The sequence below is a fragment of the Herpailurus yagouaroundi genome, unplaced genomic scaffold (assembly GCF_014898765.1).
Source record: "Herpailurus yagouaroundi ecotype Mexico unplaced genomic scaffold, PumYag 197, whole genome shotgun sequence".
NCBI classification, from domain to species: Eukaryota; Metazoa; Chordata; class Mammalia; order Carnivora; family Felidae; genus Herpailurus; species Herpailurus yagouaroundi.
Genome location: NW_024412428.1, coordinates 21,709,863 through 21,734,388, shown reverse-complemented (window position 1 = coordinate 21,734,388; position 24,526 = coordinate 21,709,863). Strand labels below are relative to the sequence as shown.

Here is a 24,526-nt window from a genome sequence, read left to right as displayed (position 1 = left end):
ACCCCCGCTCATGCTCACACGCGCACTCTTTCTCTCTCTAAAATAGACATTTAAAAAAAATTCTTCTAAAGCATTTCAGTCAAAGCAGAAACAAGTCAAAAGTTGCTGGTTCCCTCCTTTATTTAGTATTAATGCAGTATGATTTAGAACTAAAACAAGAAGTACAGCCATATAGTGGCAGGGCGGGGGGGAGGGGGCAAAATTATCATTATTTACAGATGGTACAATTTTCTATTTAGACAGCTTAATAGAATCAACTGTACACCATTAAAACAGGAGAGTGTAGTAAAGCAGCCAAATACAGACTGAAGGTTTTCTTTGAAGCAGAAGTCACCCTAAAACCACCCTTTAAATCTACCAACACAATGAAGAAAAATGGGTAGAGAATAAGAAATTTGTCCATTTTATGTAACATCCTAAATTTCTGAAACTCCGTAGTTGTCCTGAGCTGCATACTTTCCTCTCTCCCATTCATGCTTTCGCTCTCTCTAAAATTAAAAAAAAAAAAAAAAAAAAAAAAAAAAGACATTAAAAAAAGATGTGTGTTATCTCAACTTTCTCTTGAGATCCATGATGGTCATGTAACAAAGATGATTTATCATGTACACTAGCTGATGTTACTGTCCATCAAGGACAAATTGATGTGAATTTGTCTTTTTACAATAATATACATGATATATAATAACCAGCCATTTTTTAAATATATAATAATCAGCCTTTTTTTTTTTTTTTTTTTTAGGGAAAAGGAAATGGAGAATTTTGTCAATGTTACATGGGCTTACAGAAGCAATTTAAAATTACTAAACTGTCACCAGCAATGGGTTGTAAATTTAGACTGTCAGCCAAAAATGAATATGGCACAAGGTAAGATACATTTTAATGTAAATATATTATTTAGTCAACTTACATAAATTATTCAGAGTCCAAATTATCCACTAAAAATTATGCTTTAGTTTATATCACTCTGTTGGTAAAGATCTGTTACTAGCTTAGCAAAAGCTGTAAGAGAATATGTTAGTTACATAAATTGCAGTTTTAAAAGAATGTTAACTCACCTTTTAGGTATCTGACCTGGTTACCATAAAAATATTATCAGATCCAAGATATATTACTTGGATTATAATTAGTTATCAAAAACTGTCACTTTCAAAAAAAAAATTCCATTTATCAGAAATGAGTTCTTTAGCTATAAAAACTTTTATTCATTCATTTTTAAAAACCATTTGTTTCAACAGTGGTTTTAGTGAAGAAGTCTTCTATTACACTTCAGGCTGTGCCCCTTCTATGCCAGCAAGTCCTGTATTAACTAAGGCTGGTGTTACTTGGTTATCCTTACAATGGAGTAAGCCCTCAGGAACACCATCAGATGAAGGAATTTCTTACATTTTAGAGATGGAAGAAGAAACTTCAGTAAGTACGAATATGTATTTTAAGAGTGTTTAAAGCATATTTCAGTGTGGCATTAATACTTGTAAGTAAATAGCGCCACAATAGTTCGATCTTTCTCTAAATCCTTTGAATCCTTGGTTGGTTATTGTTGAGAAGGAATATTGAGGAGTGAGGAAGAATTCAGTCTTTTGTTTTCTTGATGTATAGGAGCGGGTTTTGTTTTTTATGTATGTTTGTATGTACGTTTGTGCCTAGGAACAGCATAGACTACATTTTAAATATATATGTTTAGGGAAAATAGAGGAAAAGATCACCACAGCCTTTTAGCCTAAGGAGCTCTAAAAAATAAGGAAATAACGTGTCCATCTTTTCGGCTGTTTTCATACATTGCTTTCCCAAATGCCAGAGAAGATTTGAAGAGAGATTATAAGATTATATAGTGCAGCCAGAATGTAGTTTCCAGTGATTTGTCTCTTATGAGCTAGAACAAAGCTGAACATGAGTTAGGATGTCTTCTATTAGTTCTACATAGTTTCATAGCTTTTCAGAGCTACTTTAAAGCAGTATGAGTCAAAAATAGCATTGATCCACTCCCAGCTATATACCCAAGAGAATTGAAAACAAGTGTTTATACAGAAATTTGTACATGAATGTTCACAGCAGCATTATTCATAATAGCCAAAAAGTGGAAACAACCCAAATGTCTATCAACTGATGAATGGATAGGCAGAAATGTGATATATCCATACAGTGGAATATCAATTAGCCATATAAAGGAATGGAGTACTGACACATGCCACAACATGAATGAACCTTGAAAACATTATGTTAAGTAAAAGAACCTAGTCACAAAGACCATATATTGTGTGATTCCATTTATTATGGATATAGGCAAATCCATAGAGACAGAAAATATACTAATGGATGAGAAAAGAAGGGAAGTGACTGCTAACCAATAAATAAAGTGCAGGCTTTATTGTGGGATTAAGAATTTAATGATGGTTGCACAACCTTGTGAATATACTATAAATGATTGAATTTCATACTTCAAAATGGGAATTTTATAGCATGTGAACTATATATCAACTTAAAAAATTTTAAATAACATTGGGAAAGTAGTAAGGGATTGTTACTGAAGCTATAAATAGCATTCCAAAACCTAAGTGACATCCCTACCTGCCAGCACAACCAACCATTCATTTATTTACTTAAACACACCTATGTGTGTAGGTCAAGTTTAAATATAGTTCTTTTTAGCTCTTGCAACATCTGTCTAGGAAATTCTGTTAGTTCTAGGCATATGCTTACTTATGGTGAAGTCACCATTGGCTCTGACTTTACCCTCAGCATGAAGATTGTCTCTTGGTTACTGTATTTACTCGAAATGAGGTCTCCTTCATGCTACAAACATTCACTAGCATTTCTGGATTTGTCCATTGAAGATAAAAGTACCAAAGTGAGGAATACACTGAACAGAGTGTTAATCACATTGTAAACAGAAGATGAAGAAGACCTAGATCTTTTTACATGTCTGTTATTCCCCATATTTCTGCTGTTACATATCTAAGGGAGGCTTATTTTCCCTTTCCAGGGATATGGTTTTAAGCCTAAATATGATGGAGAAGATCTTGCTTACACAGTGAAGAATCTCAGACGTAGTACAAAGTATAAATTTAAGGTAAGCTTTGAAAGCCCTTAAAATATTTGTTTGTTCTTATTGTTCCTATTGTTCTAAAGCCAAGTACATACCTCACTCCTTTGGTTTTAAATCTAAAATAATGAGCATTACTGCTTTACTTTCTTACTATGTAACATTGGTTATCAAACTGTATATATATTTAAATTCAAAACAATTTTAATGTTTTATGGGACTTTTATTTGTATAATGGGAACATCCATCTAAATGTGGATGTTGGGCACCTGCTTGGCTCAGTTGGTTAAGCATCTAACTCTGGTTCAGGTTATGATCTTACAGCTCGTGAGTTCGAACCTTACATCGGGCTCTGTGCTGACATCTCAGAGCCTGGAGCCTGCTTCAGATTCTGTGTCTCCGTCTCTGCCCCTGTGTCTCCATCTCTCTCTGCCCCTCCCCTTTCTCTCTCCTCTCTCTTTTTCTCTCTCCCTCTCTCTCTCTCTCTCTCTCTTTCAAAAATAAACATTAAAAAAATTTAAAAAAAAAATTTTTTTTAATGTGGATGTTGTTAAACATTCAAAATATGCTTTTTTGTCAGGGGATATCAGAAAAAATAATGCTATTATTTTCTTGGTACATTATATCAAGCGGTGCACAGTTTCCATTCGTCCTGTTACTGGTAGTCAAAGATTATATCTACTGTGTTTCTTCACTGCAAAGCTGTTCTTTTTCCCTTTGTAATTAACAAGTATTTTGTAAATACTGTGTGAACACTTTGTTTTTCATCAGTTTCATCTACTAGCTTTAACACCCATGGGGCGCCTGGGTGGCGCAGTCGGTTAAGCGTCCGATTTCAGCCAGGTCACGATCTCGCGGTCCATGAGTTCGAGCCCCGCGTCGGGCTCTAGGCTGATGGCTCAGAGCCTGGAACCTGTTTCCGATTCTGTGTCTCCCTCTCTCTCTGCCCCTCCCCCGTTCATGCTCTGTCTCTCTCTGTCCCCAAAATAAATAAACGTTGAAAAAAAAATTTTTTTTAACACCCATTGATAATTTTTGCCTGAATCAGTTATTACTATGATTAATGGTTGCCAAGTGGTGCTTTTAATTTTATCATTCCTTCTACATCTATCAGTTGGCATCATACTATAAAGAAAAGCTTTCTCTTATCATATATGTCAGTATGAACTCATGAATTCCTGTTAATTGAGTGAGTTATATTTTGTTACTATGATTATCATTTATGAGGCTCACATTGTTTCAAATTTGGGAGCTCCTTTGAGCTGCCTTTCAGATTCTTTTGAAATGTGGCCCCCCCCCCCCATCATTCTTTTGAGCCTTTCCTTTCTGGCACATGATATTCCAGTGTCCAATCCTTCAATGTCAGAATTGGTCATTTCTCAAAGCACCTGGGTCCCTTTAGTGGACCGTGGTATTTAGAAGCCAATATCTGAGTACTAAGTATACTTAATGCTATACGGTTTTGCTACTCCTGGGCATCCTCTCAATGGACAGAGCTAGGAACTATATGTATGTATGAATGTAATTTGGTTTTGTGTGTGTGTTACATGATAGTAGAATTCTAAGAATTTTAATAATTTACCAATTATAAAGACCTTAACAGTTCTAAAGTCAAATATAAAAATACTTATGAATTATATTGCTGTACAATTTAGTAACTTGAAAAAACAGGCATTTATTTTCTCACAGTTCCTGGGGGTCAGGAATTCAAGACCAGCTTAGCTGGGTGGTTCTGATAGAGGGTTTATGTGAGGTTGCAGTCAAGATGCCAGCTAGGGCTGCAGTCACTTGAAGGTTTGTCTGGGGTTGGAGGATTTGCTCCCAAGTTCACTCAAGTGTTGGTAGCCTTCATTTCCTCTCTGACTGTTGGTCAGAGGCTTCAGTTCCTCACCAGATGGGCTTCTCTGTAGCAAAGCTACACACTGTGATTTCTGCTAGATTGTATTAGAGGCAAGTCATTAAGTGCAATTCAAAGGGAAGAGGAATTAGCCTTTATCTTTTGAATAAAGAAAATTCGAAGAATTTGTGGCCATCTTTTTAAAACCCAAAGAATAGTAAAAGAATACGTAAATCAAGCTCATCAAGTATCATCAGATTATAGCTTGTTCCTGTAATGACTCTAGTTTAATATCAAACTGTTACAGACTTACACCTGTATCCCCAGAACTGGCTGTCAAAGGGGATTGATTATACCTGAATATTCTTCATATATGCTGAGTCTCTGTTGTAGACATTCTCATATAAACAAGCCATCACAGTCTGAAAACTTTTACTTTATCACTTGATTGAGCTTATCTGTCATCACTTTGTTCATTAAGCCAATATCATTAGGTATCAAATATCAATTATTTTATGTCTTTGTGTTTTCATCACAGGTTATTGCTTACAACTCAGAAGGTAAAAGTAACCCAAGTGAAGTAGTAGAATTTACTACATGCCCTGATAAACCAGGTGTACCTGTGAAGCCATCAGTTAAAGGAAAGATACATTCACACAGTTTTAAAATAACTTGGGGTAAGATATGCGTATTTGTACATCATTACTTTTATATTTGATTGTAATGATTTGAATATTAGGATAATTTTTAAGATAGTTGAGTACAGTTGTTAGCTGAAGCAAGTTTAATTGGAAATGTGAGAATCATTCATTGTTTGAGGATCTCTTTTGTAGAAAACTTTACACTCACACAAATACAAAGTTCATATTTGATACAGAAGAACTTGGAATCTGTGGTAGGACTGTGAGCAGAGACAGCACTGTGTGAAGTGAATGATTACTGAAATTGTAGCTAAAGTCACCTGAGTCATCCTGGCTCTCCTGAGAAATGAAAATCACTTTTACTCATTTAAAACAAACATTTGTTAGGGTGCCTGGTAGGCAGAAGAGCGTGTGACTTTTCATCTTGGGGTCGTCAATTCAAGCCCCATGTTAGGTATGGAGAAAACCTAACCTTAAATAAGTAAAACTTGAAAAAATAATAATTATTATTGAACACCTTGTATACTATTTGTTGCAAAATCGATAGATTAATGAGATGCTGGTATTAATAAAAAAAGCACTGCGGGTGATTCTTTTTATTTTTTAAGCAATCTTAGGTGTGGTATTCCACTTACTAGGATTTTCTGTCATTTTTAACTATGTATTTTGCCTAATACCACTTTTACCTCTTTGGATAGACCCACCAAAAGACAATGGAGGTGCAACCATTAATAAGTATGTAGTGGAGATGGCAGAAGGTTCTAATGGTAAGAATAACTATTAAAAATTAATAGATTTATACCAGTATGCCCCTACTCTTCATGACTGTACATTTTATATGATCTGTTTTCTTTCACTCTTAATTTTTTCCCTTTGTTTATAGCAGAATTTTGCCTGTTATGATCCACTTTAAGTTCTAATCTCTAGAAATAGAGTGAATCAAATGTAAGAATGCTGTATACCTATATTATTACTTTTATTTTTTTAGTTTATTTCTTTCTCATGAGTTTGCCTTGCTCAGTTCCAGTATATCTAAAGTTTTCTAAACTTTCAGTTAGATTTATAACCAGACATGTCAGAGAAAAATTAACTTCTAAAACTTAACTTACATTATACTAGTTTTAGTAATATTTTCTGTGCCTCATGAACTTAATTTTTGAATAACACATGTAACAATCCATATTTCTGTGAATTGAACTGCTTCCTGCAAAATAATGTCTTTTAATTAAGACTAAACTTCCTGTGGTATTGGTTCTTTCTACTCTTTGTGTGTTATAATGTTATTACTGGACCAGTAAACACATTTAAAATGCTTAATTAAAAGCAAATTATCAATGTAAGCCAAAGTCTGTAACAGAGTTACAGAGATATTTAATTTCAATAAAGCCATGCAGATTCGTCTAGGAAGCTGCACACATAAAGAAAATTAGGTCATTTCCAGGAAACTCAAAACAAGCTTAAATTGTTTCTGACAAATTACATAAACACTTACTTAGTGAAGCTAGGATACCTGCCGTGTCCATGATACCCAAATGTTAAACATTACCTCGTAGCTGATTGAACATAATTCTTCACCTTCCAGGAAACAAATGGGATATGATATACAGTGGAGCTACTAGGGAACATCTTTGTGATCGACTAAATCCAGGCTGTTTCTATCGTTTACGAGTTTACTGCATCAGTGATGGAGGACAGAGTGCGGTAATACTTACGTCTAGATTTTTTTTTTCAAGTTTGGGTCAAATAAGATGGAATCACCAGATGCCACCTCAAATATTAAAATGTATCCAAAGTAATTTCTGTAATTTAGGTGATTAATTTATAGTGATCAGAATATTCTGTAACTTATAGTGATCAAAATATTCTAAAATAGTACATGGCTTATAATCAGTATTCAGTGAATATCTATTGTCTGGTTGTTGTTTAGCTTTGCAACAACAGATATACAAAAATACTGCAGAAAAATTTATAAAGGTAAATTTTAGGATGATGTTCAATAGCCATACCTAACAGAAATAAAAATAAAATAATTGTAGACTGATTGCTCTATAAATTATGTATATCAGGACAAACAAACCATAATCATTTACTGTTTAAACACAGATTCTAGTAATTACTTATTTCAGGAAAGCTGGCAATTATTTTTATTACTAGAGAATTTATCACTAACCTAAATGGACTTAAAGTGTGCCATTGATTATATATGAGATATTTGTAATGTTCTAGAGGGTAATTTTTTTAATAGGAATGGTATTTTTTTAATGAATTTAACTAAGAATGGGTTCGTGGAGCATTAATAACTGTCATTATTTTTCAAATGGAATTTAATGCAATGAAGTTACCTTTTTTAAAAATGAATTTATAAGCATTTTGTTGAAAATGGAAGTATTAGGAAACTGCATGCAAGTCCTACCCAACAGGCTTGGGATCCAATTGCTTCACTGTATCTAATAAGAACATCTTCCAGGATTAGAAAGAACAGATCCCACCCCAAAAACAACCCTAATTTTCTAATACAGTGATATAGCATTCTCATATAGGATACCTTTCTAAATAAGGTGATGACCAAATATTTATGTTTGTAAAGAATATTAAGTGTAAACCTTAATATCGTGCAGTTAAGGATATGGTACTGAGTGAATGTCAGTGTTTGTAAAAGAAGTCTTTTAAAATAAAACTAAACGATACACATTTTTTAAATAACATCAAAACCAAGATAATACCAAATACCTGGAAAGATACCAAGCACTTGGAAAAGTTAACCTGATTTTTGAATTATTTTTAGGTGGAAAAGAAAAAGGAAAGATTTTATGTGCATATATGTATATTAATATTTAGGTTAAAAATACAATATACAGTTAAAGTAACCAAAACAGTCTAAACCTTCTGAAAACATGGCAAACAGTATTTACAGAATATGAAAACATCCTTAGAAGAGATTTGTGGATCCATTTGGATGAGATCAAAAATAATCTTTATTAGTCCAGTAGGTTTTGTTGAAGGTTATTTTTTTGTTGTTTTTCAATTATGGAAAGATGAGTTTTTTGTTCTTTTTTTCTGGTAACTTTCTTTGTATATAGTTGTCACATAATATGTGTCTTTATTTGTTAATATAAAATCAGAGTTTTAATGATTTAATTGGGTTCTTATTTTATTTAGAACTTTATTCCTTTTCAATTGATAGTCAAGTAGGATTTCAAACTATTGATGCAGTCTTTGTGTTCGTGTTATTTTTCTTTAACAAAAGCATTCCGGTTGGGGCATTTTTGTTTTGTTATTGCTTTTGTTTTGGCAGGTATCTGAATCTTTACTTGTGCAGACTCCAGCTGTGCCTCCTGGCCCATGCCTCCCTCCCAGATTACAGGGTAGACCCAAAGCAAAAGAAATACAGTTACGATGGGGTAATTTTCATTTTGGTAATAAGTTATAATTGAGTTAGTACTAAATATATTCCTTTTGTTAAATTGGATAAATCTTTCCACCTTTAGGACCCCCTCTGGTTGATGGTGGATCACCCATTTTCTGCTATGGTGTGGAGATGTCTCCTGTAGAAAAAGATGAACCCAGAGAAGTTTACCAAGGTTCTGAAGTAGAATGTACAGTGAGCAACCTTCTTCCTGGAAAGACTTATAGCTTCAGACTGCATGCAGCTAACAAAATGGGGGTAGGAAGACTGCTGATTGAATTATAATCACAGTGGTAGTTCACAGAACATACATAATTGCACCCATTAGTTAGCCATTTTGCTTTCAACATGTGACTCCAAATTTTACAGTTTTTAATAAGCCTATATTGATAAATAAGAGAGAGGTCTGTATAGATGATAGTTATTATAGAATCTCAGTATTTTCAAACCCCATTTATAATTTGTGACACTCGGAACTTTAGCTGGGTTGAAGTTTGCCTTTCAGGTGATGCTAATAGGGTTTACTTAATAAGTTAAAGAGTAAGAACAAAACTATTAGATGAAATACTTTGGATAATTAAGTTTTTTGAGGCTGGTTATATACAGCATTTATTTTATTTGGCTACTAATTGTGATTCATTTTTTGCCTAAGGAAAAGATAACTTATATTTTAAGCATTTCTGGCTTTATGTGACTTTTTAAAAAGTATTCTCTGTGTATCTGTACAGTTCCATAAAATGGACAAAACAGGTGATATCTCCATTGTACAGCTGAGGAGGCTGGGGCTCAGAAAAACTAAACATCTTGTCCACAGTCACCCAAATAAGAAGTGACAGAGATAAGCCACAGATTCAGGGCTGTCAGACTCCAGAGCCAAAGCCCTTTCCACTCAACCAGGACATTTCTCATCTCTGCATTAAAACAGATTCTCTCAGGACAAAGCAGTTATTTCTTGTCTTAGTTGAATAACATTATGTTTCCTTACTCTATAATTTCACAAAATTAAACTGCCAAGTCTCTCCCCTCCCATTACTTCATATGTTAGTGAACTTTACTATTTTATGTCCCATTCTCCAACTAAGGTCAGTATCTGTATCTGTAAACTTATCTTAAAATTTCTTATGTCAGTCCTTTTTGGCAGTTCTTACATAAGTCATAGTGTTCTGTCTGAAGTTATCATCTTGTCAGCCCCACAAGGCTGCAGTACACTGGGATAGCATCTTTAATACTTACTTAATCTGTATTTTCAGGATTCTGATAATTTGTGACAATCATTGTAAATAATTTGCTTTCTGCACTTCCAGAGAGTATACATTTTATACCCTTTTTAAAGCTATTCTAAATTTTAAGATATAATTTATGCCTACCATTTTTCATGCCTTTAATTGGTATCCTTTCCTTCACTCCTCATATAATTTCTCCTGACTTATTCCATGTACCTAATTCCCTAATGCCCTGCCCTTCTTACAAAATCAGTCATGAAGGAAAAAGGAAAAGGAACAAGAGAAAAAAGTACAGTAAATGAAACTTAAAAATACCTGACATAGTAACTTCCATAATCATTAAATCTTTTTCCTTTCTATGAATGCTTTTAGAGTTCTATTATGACCAGTCAGTCTTGAAGGAGAAGGATTATGCACTTATTTATGTATGTGAATATTTATGGAGAGCTGTGCAATCTGTGGGTGAAAAATGAAAATGCTGGTTATGTTTGTTTTTCTAGTTTGGACCATTTTCAGAAAAATGTGATATTACTACAGCCCCTGGACCACCAGATCAGTGCAAGCCCCCTCAAGTTACATGCAGATCTGCAACTTGTGCACAAGTGAATTGGGAGGTACTGTAATTCCCATTGACTTACTCTCTTAAGTAATTAGAATAGTTCATATAAAAGAATAGAGATACTATTCATTTTTTTTTAAGTTTATTCATTTATTTTGAGAGGGAGAGAGAATCCCAAGCAGGCTCCTCATTGTCAGTGCAGAGCCCAATGCGGGGCTAGAACCCACAAACCATGAGATCATGATCTGAGCTGACTGAGCCACCCAGGGGCCCCGAGATACTATTCATTTAACCTCCTAAATCATGCAAACAGTAAGGCCTACTTAAGTTCATGTGTTATAAAGTAAAATTTTTGCTTTGAAGCATTTAAGTAAGGTATATTTGCATTACAAGTATATGGTTTCTTGTTCATGATGTGCTTTGTATTTTTTCAAAGGCTTTGTTTGTGTCTCATTACCAAGATACTTAGCCACTGGTGAGCTTAATGTTCAGAACAAACATTCATAGGGATTAGTATAATACTATTTCTCTTGTATTTATTATTTCCACTGTGTTTTATTATGTACAGTAATAATCAGTAATGATAATTAAATTTTCAGTTTCCTTTGAAATTTAACAAAGAAAATGTCCTTACATGATTTAACATTTATATTACTTAATAGATTTATATTGAAGTATATTTACCTTAAAATTCTCTTTCTAAAGTGATTTAGTCATATTTCTACTTATAATTGAAAACAAAGTTATATTTTTTTATCAGTCTTAAATTCAGGTGACCTTAATGAATAAAAATGTAATATTAAACAGTTTTAATCCCACTTGAACATTTCAAAGAAATTCAAAAGCAATTCAGTTTGATATGTGCAGGTAAAGAACATTTGTGCCTAAAAACTAATCAGTGTCAAGACTTAAGACCTTTTCCTCTTTTTAATTTAAAGATCCCTTTGAGTAACGGAACAGATGTCACTGAGTATCGATTGGAGTGGGGAGGCGTTGAAGGAAGTATGCAGATGTGTTACTGTGGGCCTGGTCTCAGTTATGAATTAAAAGGACTTTCACCAGCAACCACCTATTATTGCAGAGTCCAGGTAAAGGTGGTCCGGGCTTTGTTACTCTAGCCAGATTTTTGTGTTCTGTGAGCATTTTGATGGTCATGTTTTTTTAACTTACGGGCTCTGTTAATTTGTAGGCTCTGAGTGTTGTGGGTGCAGGCCCTTTCAGTGAAGTAGTAGCCTGTGTGACTCCACCATCAGTTCCTGCTGTTGTGACTTGTCTTCAAGAAATAAGTGATGATGATATAGAAAATCCTCATTATTCACCTTCTACATGCCTTGCAATAAGCTGGGAAAAGCCTTGTGACCATGGTTCAGAAATCCTTGCCTACAGCATCGACTTTGGAGATAAACAGCCTTTGGCAGTGGGAAAGGTTACAAGCTATATTATAGACAATTTGCAACCAGATACAACATACAGGTACACTCTAAAAACTATGTTAATTTTTGCCTAGACCAGAGAGAAACTCTAAATAGAATAATCATAACCGAATTTTTTTTTCCTTAATGTGGCACTTAGAATACGGATTCAAGCCTTGAATAGCCTTGGAGCTGGTCCTTTCAGCCACATGATAAAATTAAAAACTAAGCCCCTCCCTCCTGACCCACCTCGTCTGGAATGTGTTGCCTTCAGCCACCAGAACCTTAAGCTGAAGTGGGGAGAAGGAACCCCAAAATCACTGTCAGCAGATTCTATTCAGTACCACCTTCAGATGGAGGACAAGAATGGAAGGTAGGTGTTTGTAATTGGTTCTTCATATAGTTTCTTAGGTCTTAAGTGTATAAACTTCAATAAAAAGTAGAGGTAAACAAAATAAATTTTCAAAAACAAGGTTAGAATTTTCATAAGAGATAATTTCAAGTGTGCTATTTTCAAAACACCAGAAGATATAATGAAGATTTCCCGCTTGTAGCTTGTGAGCGGGATGCTGAGAGAAAAATTAAATTGGCTATTCTTTGGCTCTCTAACCCATTTACTCTTTCATGTAAAAGAAACATACTCTTTGCTACAAAACCAGCTCTTCAACACTTATTTCCAGCAGAGGCAGTTTTAACAGTACATGATTAATTGGTGTAAGGCCTCTGAGATCTTTGCGGGCACAGGTTATGTCTCACTTTCTTCCGCACCCGTCACAGGACCTTCACACTGAGTCAGTACAGTTCATTTCCTCAGTGTCAGATCTTGGTTAGACTCAGATTATTAGCCTGTCCCCTCGCTACTCAGGTTCTTGTCTATGCTGCCATCCTTTATATTTTCATTATATCCATGCCATATACTGTCCTACTAAATCATGCATTTGAATTATAATGTTACTCAAAATATTTGTAGTATAAATTATTCAAATGCAAATCTGAGGCTGTTTACTGACATTATATCCGATGTAAATAATGCCATATATCCTCCCTACAAGTGTTACTGTAATATTTTAAGAATTCAAATTTTGCTTTTCACTCAGTTTATAAGAAACAATTCGCATACCTGATGGATTCAGAGTACTAGAAGTAGTTTTTCCCAAGGTTTTCCCACTTTGTTTTTTGTATTGTACATGTTTGTATCTTAATCAGACATTCAGTAATGGAATATTCATGGTAATTGTACATAAGTACTCTCAGAAAGACTTCTACATTTAAAATAACATACAGAGGGGCGCCTGGGTGGCTCAGTCGGTTAAGCGTCCGACTTCGGCTCAGGTCATGATCTCACGGTTCGTGAGTTCGAGCCCCGCATCAGGCTCTGTGCTGACAGCTCGGAGCCTGGAGCCTGCTTCGGATTCTGTGTCTCCCTCTCTCTCTCTGACCCTCCCCTGTTCATGCTCTGTCTCTCTCTGTCTCAAAAGTAAATAAACGTTAAAAAAAATTTTTTTTTTAAATAAAATAAAATAAAATAAAATAAAATAAAATAAAATAAAATAAAATAACATACAGAATTAAACATACTATATATCCAGTAAGAGCATTACACAGAGCAAACAGTACTGATCATTTTCTGTGCCTCTATGAATGTTAGTCAGCCTTTGTTCTTGGCAGAATTTTATGTACATTTGTAAAGCCCTATCTCTAGAAGGAGGTTCTTTGCCACAGATTTTCTGTGTAGCCATTTATCTTTAATGTATGTTATTATCATTGGGTGAATTCTTTAAATTAGTTTCATCCCCTTTCTAGCATTTCATTGCATTAGGGTAATGCAAGAAGGTTTCCTGGAAATGGATCTAATTAATGTTTGTTGGAAATGGAGTAGAATAAAGATTTCCATTATTATTAGGCTGTATTCTATTACAGAATGTTAAGCTTAGTTAATATTTAGCATCTGGAGAGTTGTAGGGTGTGAATATGGCTGCTGGCTGTGGAAAATATATTTAAGAAACCTTTTATGGTGTTGTAAGTTTACTATATAAATTTAATAAATTAAATCAATTTAATATCTTTAGTTATACTCTTTACCTTTGATTTCTCACAACTACTTACATTTGCTGTGGGATAATATCAGAATGCTATTTCAGCTGTTTCCTGACTACAGGTTTTATCATTGTTTCACTTTTCCAATAGTGGTTGCAACTCGTTTTTTTTCCCCTACCCTTTAAAAAAAAATTGGGAGACTAAAAAGGCCAGGCTTATCTAATTACTGCTTCTTAGAAATACTGTTACTTCAGGTCATTAACTATTTCTTCATTTTTAACCTTGACTGCAGTTTTCAGACTCTTTAGAACTATGTGAGCAATCCATTATTCATTCCCCAATTTCCAAAAATTTTCAAACAGCCAATCAAAAATATTGGGGAACATTGAACTTATAGGTGACATATATGATGTTAAACTTTCCCATCAAACAGTTCAGGTGGATAATTTATGGCTAATTTTATATTCTTTCATACTGCTATGTAAATCTCTAGAAAACATCACCAGTCATCTAAAATTATACCTGGAAATTGAAGATTTTCTTTTTTATAATAAATTATATGCCTAAGACTGTAATGAAAATTGTCGTGTTCTGAGTATCTTTAAAAATGTATCTTTAAATTTTTTTTTTCAACATTTATTCATTTTTGGGACAGAGAGAGACAGAGCATGAACGGGGGAGGGGCAGAGAGAGAGGGAGACACAGAATCGGAAACAGGCTCCAGGCTCTGAGCCATCAGCCCAGAGCCTGACGCGGGGCTCGAACTCACGGACCGCGAGATCGTGACCTGGCTGAAATCGGATGCTTAACCGACTGTGCCACGCAGGTGCCCCTAAAAATGTATCTTTAAAAAATGGCAATCAGAAACGAAACTGTACCAGAAGCCTGAAAATTTAACAATGATTGGATACAAAACTTAACAATAAATTTTCAGGAAACCATATCAAAATTAGGAAATTTACCAATCCTATGATTTTCATCATTTGATGAAAAAAATATTTATTTGGAGTGACATTAATGTCTAGGAGCAATTTATACTTCTGAATAGTGTCCCAGCTCTACTTTTTTAATAGTTTTTAAAAATTTTTTGTAGTGTAGTCAAGGTTTATTTTTAATAAGAGTCATTTCCATTTTAGGTTTGTATCCTTATATAGAGGTCCATGTCATACATACAAAGTACAAAGACTTAATGAGTCAACATCCTATAAATTCTGTATTCAAGCTTGTAATGAAGCAGGGGAAGGTCCTCTCTCTCAAGAATATATTTTTACTACTCCAAAATCTGTCCCAGCTGCCTTGAAAGGTAAGTTATACATCATTATTTTTTTTTAGTAATAAATTTTAAATGGACGTTCATAAACAATTTTATGTGCTATTATTACAATTTATTGTCCAATATGTGTCCAACATAAATTATAAAAAAGAAATTATATAGACAAGCCTATCTACTGAGAGTTTTACTCAAAATAGAAGCTCTTTTATCTAGCACATTGATACTCAGATGAGCACTGGGTTTTGTCACTATTTTTAATAATCTAGCATAAAAATACTAAACTGAATAGATATACTGGTTTTCTAATAGGGTCATTTAATGTTTCTGCTGTTGTTACTAAGGAAAAAAGTCACAGGGGCACCTGGGTGGCTCAGTCGAGTCGGTTAAGTGTCCGACTTCAGCTCTGGTCGAGATCTCACAACTCGTGAGTTCAAGCCCCGCATCAGGCTCTGTGCCAACAATTTGCAGCCTAGAGCCTACTTCAGATTCTGTGTCTCCTTCTCTCTCTGCCCCTCTACCACTTGTGCACTGTCTCTTTCTCTCTCTCTCTCTCAAATAAAAATATTAAAACAAAAATTTTTTAAAGAAAAAAAATCACAAACTCAAATTGTTTTGAGTTGTTACTGTTTCATTCATTCATATTTCGGGGAGAGAGCCAGGTTGTCTGTTAAGCACAACATAAATACATTCTTAGTTAAATTGAATTATTTTTTTAATGCTTATTCATTTTTGAGAGAGAGACAGCACAAGCAGGAGAAGGGTAAAGAGTGAGAGGGAAACACAGAATCTGAAGCAGGCTCCAAGCTGTTGGCACAGAGCTCGATACAGAGCTTGAACCCATAAACTGCAAGATCACGACCTGAGCTGAAGTCGGACACTCAACTGACTGAGCCACCCAGGTGCCCCTAGTTAACTTGAACTTTTAAATCTTAATTTACACACTTTCAGTTGTATGTACAAATATCTTTAAAATTAATTTTTAGATGGGTTCTTTTTTTTTTTTTTTTTTTTTTTTTTTTTTTTTTTTTTTTTTTTTTTTGAGAGAGAGAGAGCGAGCAGAGGAGAGGATCTTAAGCAGGTTCCACACTCAGTGCAGAGTTCATCAGGGTGGTTGATCCTATGACCCTGGGATCATGACCTGAGCTGAAATCAAGAGTCAGACACTCAACTGACTCCCAGGCACCCCTAGAAGGGTTCTTATTTTAAAACGACCCTGACTGGGGCGTCTGGGTGGCTCCGTCAGTTGAGCATCCAACTTGATTTCAGCTCAGGTCACGATCTCACCATTTGTGGGATCAAGCCCATTCTCCGGCTCTGCACTGACAGCATGGAGCCTGCATGGTTTTCTCTCTCCCTCTGTCTGCCCCTCCCCTGCTTGCTCATTCATATTCTCTGTCTCTCTCTCAAAATAAACCTTTAAAAAATAAAATGACCCTGGCAAGGATTACACTTTGTGTATTTAGCCAAAATCGCTAACATTCCTCACACAGAGGACAACTCACACAGATTTCTAGTACAGTTTCCTGGATCATGTACTTGAAATATGTCATTTATTAAGCAGATCCATAGTTAGCAGGACTGTTCTTGACAAACTTTCTAATAATGTTGATGGAGTTTTACTGAGTCATTTTTCTGTTCTCTCATCCAATTTAGTGTGTACTAACCTTAAGAAGATTGCTGATTTTAACCCTCTATATCCCAACATGGAGTGAAACAGTCTTATGTCAAGCAGCTAGGAGTATTTTTCAACTTACCCTCTTAGGAGATTTCTTAAATTACAAAATGTCATGTTCTAGTTATGCCCTTAGAAGCATCATTGACGTTGTTTCTATTGGCCTTTTAGCTCAATGAAAACAGTGCTTCCCTTGACAGATCCTTTAGTCAGTCTGGCCATTGTGGCACCCGTAGATTATATGGCCTGGAGATAATAAGAATGGAACATTAACCATTTCTCTGCAAATTTCAAAAATTCATTGATATTTATTTCAAGTATATAACTGGGTTTTAAATGTTTGTTGATTTTGATTAAAACAAGTGTCTGTGTGATGTGCCAAATTAAAAATCAAGTAGAGTAGATTTTATTTGTATTTGTTCTCTACAGCTCCCAAAATAGAGAAAGTAAATGATCACATTTGTGAACTTACATGGGAGTGTTTACAGCCAATGAAAGGTGATCCAGTTATTTACAGTCTTCAAGTTATGTTGGGAAAAGATTCAGAATTTAAACAGGTATGTGCTAAAATGTAATTCTGTGGATAACTTATTTTTATTTCTCATTTTAATGCACTTGGCAATGCAAGATTTGACTGTCTTTATCTTCTAATTTAAAAACATTTATTTAGTATTTGCCGTGTTCCAAAGATTATAACTACACAGTATCTCAGGATTCAAAATATTTTAAGTGTGAACTATATATTTAACAGATTATTCATTGATTTGGCAAGAATGTATTTAACTGTATGCCAGGCACTCAGGATATATAACGCTGTACAAAAAGTTCTTGCCTCTGTGAAGCTTACATTCAGTAGAAAAAGAGATACTAAAAGCAAATGTATCTTATATTCGATATAATCTATATCAGTATATCTTAGAGAGTGATAAGTACAGTGGAGAAAAAATAAAACTGGGTAACAGGAATAGGCTGTCATTGCGGGTAGAGACAGCTAGTACTATTTCATACAGGGCAATCAGGTGACAATGGAACAGAGACCCAAAGGAGGTGAATATGGGGAGAACAGTGTTCCAAGAAGAGGAAGCAGTAGGTGTGCAAAAACATGCTTGTTAAATTTAATGAACAAGGAGGCCAATATGGGGTTGTGTGAGCAATGGGAAAAATAATAGATGAAGTCAAGTAGTTAATGGTAAAGGGGGTCTGTGAGTGGTATACGTAGGGCATTATAGGCCATACTGTGACTTTCACTCCATGTAAAGTGAGAAACCAGTGGAGGATTTTGACCAGAGTGGTCACATTATCAGTCACGAGGTCATTTTGGCTAGAATGGGACACAGGTAGAAGCAGAGGACATTAGGGAGGCTTCCGTCATCATCATCATCATCATCATCATCATATTACTACTACTATTATTATTATTACTACTATTACTATTACTATTATTACTATTATTATTACTACTACTACTGTTATTATTATTATAATGCAGTGTTGTAAATATGACAATATTCAGTCATTATGGAAGCCTAGCAGAAGTGTCACCTACATGGCTGAGAAATTTCAAAGATGTCTTCCTGGTAGATGATGAATAGTGATGAGATGAAGTAGGAAGCTGCCAGTGTTCACTGTAACTTTTTTTTTTTTCACTGTAACTTTTATAAAGAAGTTGTTTTTATGCAACTCAAAAGCCTAATTTCTATAAACACTGCATCTGATTCTCCCTTTTCTGTGTCAACCTTCTTTATTTTTAGTGCTCTTAAAAGTGAGGTTGTTTTCTTTTGAGTGTCTTGTATTTTCTTTTCCCACTAGAAAATTAGTCATTCATCAGTTTTATTTCAGTCTCATACTGTTATAGCTATTAGTAATAGAATATTTATCTTTTTTTCTTTAAAGTTTATTTTATTTATTTTGAGAAAGAGCACGAGCAGCGGAGGGGCAGAGAGAGAATTCCAAGTAGGCTCCATGCTGTCAATGCAGAACCCAACATGGGGCTCAAACTCACAAACCCTGAGATCATGACCTGAACTGAAATCAAGAGTCAGGCACTTAACCAACTGAGCCACCCAGGCACCCCATAATATTTTTTCAATATAGATCTAATTTTTTCTTTCAAGTTGTAAGGATAGAAGTGCAGTTTCTTTTTTTTATTTTTTTATTTTTATTTTTTAATGTTTATTTTTGAGAGAGAAAGAGAGTGTGAGCAGGGGAGGGGCAGAGAGAGAAAGGGAGACACAGAATCTGAAGCAGCCTCCAGGCTCTGAGCTATCAGCACAGAGCCCAACGTGGGGCTCAAACTCAACAAGCCGTAAGATCACGACCTGGGCCGAAGTCCAGCGCTTAATTGAGCTACCCACGTGCCCTTAGAAGTGCAGTTTCTTAAGTGAAATTACAAAAGGCTCCACAAAGAGTCAGATTAAATTTGGCATATGATTGTTTTTCTTTATGAAGCCATCTGCAATTGACATTATAATCAGATTTGAATATAATTTACAGATAAGCAGGTTTCCTTCCAAGGAGGAAGCAAAATTAATATTACAAAAATGTAATTGCATTATATTTTTAAAGGAAATAGGGACCCCAGATTTGAGTAGTATATGAATTTTAATAAACATACCACTACATGAAACAGCAATACTAATTCTAATTTAACTTAAAAGCTAAATCAATCCTGTCATCACTTTCACTTACTTTAGATTGTAAGCATGCTATAAAACTTAAAATACTGATTTCCTTAGAACATCATCATATATATGCTTATCTGAATCTCTTAAATGTTGATTGGCAAGTTATACTCCAAAAGTTTGAAGGGTTTTTTAAGAATTCAGGTTCATTCATGGAATTTAATATTTTACATAAAATTTATTTGATAATCAATACGTATGAATTAAATACTATGTTTAAGGAATTATGGGGGGTGGTTATGGTACTAATAGGTTACTGTTTTGATTTTAAGAAAGTTGTTTAGAATATAACAAGCAAGCAAAAATTTTATAGTCGTGACATTTTACATAGCCAAACAAATAAAAGGTCATGATAAAGATAAAACCTATTTTACAAAAAGGAATGATTTATTCCACCTGGACTTCTGGAATATTTTCTAAAAGGAGTGCCATTTAAGTAAGAGGAGGCATGGCGGCACTGGTGAGCTTAGAAGGAACCATGAACTTAAGTGTGACTTGAGTAAGACTCAAGAATGGAGTATGTGGCTAAAGAGGCCAGGTCCTGGTGGGTCTTATTCCACAGCAGTAGGAACAGCTGATGTTTTTAAGAAGGGATTATTATGTATAAGTTGTGGGTTGAGTTTCTAAACGAGCCTATAAAAAATCTGTCTAACCTATAATATTGCTGGGATTGGGGGTCTAGAAGCAAATTCGCCTGGCAGCAAGTACTTATGACGCTGGGCTAAACTTAAAAGTTTGGGACAAAGAAGGGAAGAATAGAAACACATTGATTTTGTTGTATTCTTCCCTTTCTTCATCCTTCTTTGATCAGCTTTAAGAAAACCCTTTGCTGCCTTCTTGCTACTCGGTGCCCCTTTCTGTAGGACCTCACCTAAAACTGCCCCGTTCTCTACAATACACTCTCCCTCTGACTCGTGCCTCCACGTCTGACACACATCATAACTCCCATATACACAGGGTAGCTGACCTTAGTGGCATTAGGAGAAAAACTATTTGCTTGGGAAGATTCATACCAAAGGCAAGTATCTACGGGTTCTGTAATCCCCTCAGAGGTGTATACATTTTTAAAAGCAAGTAAGTGCTCTTTTACCAAAATGACATTTCGAGTAGTATAAAAGATGAAGTAAAAAATCCTGGGGGACAGTAGAGTCACTTTCACAACAGATCAACCAACCTGGGAGTCTGTACCTAAGACACTTTTGTGTCACAGCTCATTATGTTGCAAGTACCGGGAAAACCAACTCAGACTGGTGCAATCAAGTGTAAATCCTCTGAGGGAGATGCCTGAAGGTAAGCAGGCTTCAGGATTCTGTGATTCAGAAGCTCAATGAAGTTGTCAGGGGCATGGTTTTTCTCATAGTCTTCAGTGGCTGCCCGTAGCCATAAGGAACTTACTGTCCCTCATTCACATTCAGGGAAAAGAAAGCACTTAAATTGCAAAGCCATTCCTGAATGAATGACTGTTTCAGGGTTTAAGCCAACCAGAGGCCTGCTCTGGAGTTAATGAGGCCAGCTTCTCCCAATACATGGATTGGATAAGGGAGAGTTTGATACCCCATCAAAAATGTTGGTAGTGTTGGGAGAATGGATGCTGTGACAGTGGCCTGTTGGATTCTGTACAACTTCTTTTATTCTTTAACTTCTGAACTTACATTCCCAAAAACTGCACCTCAGAGTGGCATACAGACCTCATGAACCTGAATGTCATAAGAGCTGGGACCGTGATTGTTTTCCTTTTTTGTTGTTGTTTGTTTGTTTGTTTAAGTTCTAAGTGGTACTTATGCACAATAAACTTAACTGCTCTGGAATCTCCAAGTTCACTTATAACTCCCTCAGCAATAAGAGAGAGGAAGGATACAGACGAGCTATGTGGCTGTCTACATTCATTAGTTTTAAGGGGTTTTTACTGTTCTCTTTATGTATTGATCACTACGAAATAAGTATCTGCAATAGTATTATTCACAGATTACAGAGGGTGACATGACAATATGTAACAAATTACATGGCAACATATGCCTTACTATGTGTCATAAGGAATAATTACTTTTAAATGTAATCAAATGCGTAATAACCATAAGGAAAGGTTTAAACAAGTCTGTACTCGGCCTAAAAACAATGTATTGTTAAAATCATTGTCTAATACTAACTGCTATAAATAATATATACTGTGCATATTACTCAGGATAAAATCAGATTGTGGATGTGTAACATCCACAAAAAGTTGAAATAGTTAAAAAGATTGTTCCTTTATAATGATAACTTCAGAAGTGGTTATCTTTGATAGTAAAAATGTTCACTCATCCTTAAAAGATAACAAAGGACTCGGGTACCTGGGTGGCTTAGTTGGTTGAGCGTCCGACTTTGGCCCAGGTCATGATCTCACAGCTTGTGAGTTCGAGCCGCGCGTCAGGGTCTGTACTAACAGGTCAGAGCATGGAGCCTGCTTCAGATTCTGTGTCTCCCTCTCTCTCTGCCCCTCCCCTGCTATGCTCTGTCTCTCCTGTCTCAAAAATAAACATTAAAAAATTAAAAAAATAACAAAGGACTATTTTATATTTTTGTATGAGTACTTGGTGAATTCATCTAGCCAACCAAATAGGCTTTTAGAATGTAGATATGGAGAGAAACTGGTTTCATTTTTATTGGCCCCTGTTCTACAATTGTTATTTTCTTCATGCTGTGACATATTCACAAAGCTAAAATAAGGACAAATACCAATTTATGAAAATCTAAACATTCTTTAAAAATTTTCCTATAAAATTCTGTTGCAATTGGCATAAGTTCTTAGCCAGCTAAACATGCACAAACATCATAAGCTTAAATTTAGTATGCATTTCTCGATTAAAATGCAAAGTGAAAACCATAATCTCTTACCTGCCATTTTAACTGTAAATCTGCATTAATATTTGCCATACTTATCCTATAAAATGGATAGTTTATTGATAGCAAATATAAAGAACTTTTTTTGTTTTATTTTAACTATATGTAATTATAAGTCATCTGTGAGTAATAGCTACAGGCCAAAAATTATGAATTTTTGAGTTTTACTTGCCCTTTTCTGTTTACTAAGATCACAACAATCTTCCCTTGTCAGTAGGAACTGGGGGACTGGAAATGGTGTTTTTCATCGTAATTTTTATTTCTCAGTCTCAGACCTAACTAACCCTCCTTATCTCAAGCTTCAGTCTTGTTTTGAATAGCTTCACTTAGATATATGAACATTTTTATAAATTAGCTTTAGCAAGTTTATCTGTTTTCTTCAGTCCTGTATCTGCAGTCACCTATAAGATGGCTCTTTGTTTAGATATCCTTCTAACATCTGAAACACAAAATTGAAAACTTGACCTCATTATCTTTCCTCCCAATCTCTCCTCTCCAAACTCTTCACTTCATCATTGTCAAAAATACTAACATAGTTTTGGTCCCCAAGCTTTTTTGAACCCTTGAAAGAATTTTTTTTTTTTGCCTCCCAACTTATTCAAATAAAAATCATTTCTAAAAGTGATCCATAAAAACTATACTAACACCTCATATCCCTGTGTTTTCATACAAGAGCCCCTATCCTGCCCAGCTCCTTTAATCCCTCATTCAGCTTTATGATTAAGAGTCCTCAAGGGGCGCCTGGGTGGCGCAGTCGGTTAAGCGTGCGACTTCAACCAGGTCACGATCTCACGGTCCGTGAGTTCGAGCCCCGCGTCGGGCTCTGGGCTGATGGCTCAGAGCCTGGAGCCTGTTTCCGATTCTGTGACTCCCTCTCTCTCTGCCCCTCGCCCGTTCATGCTCTCTCTCTGTCCCAAAAATAAATAAACGTTGAAAAAAAAAAAAAAAGAGTCCTCAAACACTGTTTAAATATCACATAGATAGATAGATAGATAGATAAATGCCAGTTTCCAACTAGTGTTCTGAACATATTCCTCCTGTCTGTCAAATCTCTTCACCTATCACCCTCATACCATTTGTTGACTTTTTTCCTGTAACTATATTACCATGCCCATTTGGAGACAAATGGAAAGTAAAGAAAATTTTAAAGACAAATAAATGCCACCCATTATATACATATGACAAATACATATTTTTTATTTTTACTATTTTGGGCTCATCATATGTGTACTTTTTGACACTGCTTTCTAATACTGTCTTCTGATTTACTGACGTTACTCCTCTTACCACAGTCCAGACATGAACATTACTACATTTACACCCCTTGTATTGCTCATCTGCATCCTCAGAACTAATGTATATTTATCATTTTCTTTGCTTCACCATCTAAGTCTTACTTCCTTCAGTAAAAGCTCCTTTATATATTCGCAGCATCCACTGATACATTTTGACGTATACATGGTCAATAATTCACTAATCTAGCGTCCTTTACCTATTATGTGCTGGATTCCAAAGACACAAAATGAGACAAAGCTCTTAACCTTGCTCCTTTGGAAGCAAATCAATACGTAAAAATTAGATTTACAACATAGATACAAATGAGGCAGCTAAAATTGCTTGAAAGAATGCTACGTCAGGTTTGGGTTGATCCAACTTACAGCCCACCAACTAGCTGGAAAAACTCAGTTGGGCAGTCACTAATGAGCCTTGGTTTTCTCATTGATAGAATGAGGGAAGGAACTCATTAGTAGAAATGATAGCTTCCATATAGTTTTTTTTTTTAATGCGTATTTATTTTTGAGAGAGACAGAATGCAAGCAGGGGAGGGGCAGAAAGAATGCCTGACACAGGGCTCCAACTCACGA

The 24,526-nt window shown here is 35.2% G+C and overlaps 1 protein-coding gene across 6 annotated transcripts in view; it reads left to right on the top strand.

Annotated features, from left to right (window-relative positions):
• Positions 1-24,526, top strand: part of FNDC3A (fibronectin type III domain containing 3A) — a 146,020-nt gene that overhangs the window by 118,062 nt on the left and 3,432 nt on the right. For 5 of the 6 annotated variants that reach the window (XM_040448399.1, XM_040448402.1, XM_040448401.1 and 2 more), the window contains 14 exons: positions 740-864; positions 1,236-1,410; positions 2,981-3,067; positions 5,416-5,554; positions 6,217-6,285; positions 7,101-7,219; positions 8,814-8,919; positions 9,007-9,182; positions 10,648-10,761; positions 11,645-11,794; positions 11,896-12,179; positions 12,279-12,491; positions 15,292-15,458; positions 17,530-17,657. In XM_040448399.1, coding sequence (XP_040304333.1) covers positions 740-864; positions 1,236-1,410; positions 2,981-3,067; positions 5,416-5,554; positions 6,217-6,285; positions 7,101-7,219; positions 8,814-8,919; positions 9,007-9,182; positions 10,648-10,761; positions 11,645-11,794; positions 11,896-12,179; positions 12,279-12,491; positions 15,292-15,458; positions 17,530-17,657 — 2,052 coding nt within the window. The remainder of the gene's footprint in view (positions 1-739; positions 865-1,235; positions 1,411-2,980; positions 3,068-5,415; positions 5,555-6,216; positions 6,286-7,100; positions 7,220-8,813; positions 8,920-9,006; positions 9,183-10,647; positions 10,762-11,644; positions 11,795-11,895; positions 12,180-12,278; positions 12,492-15,291; positions 15,459-17,529; positions 17,658-24,526) is intronic. The other variant, XM_040448404.1, reaches the window with a different exon arrangement.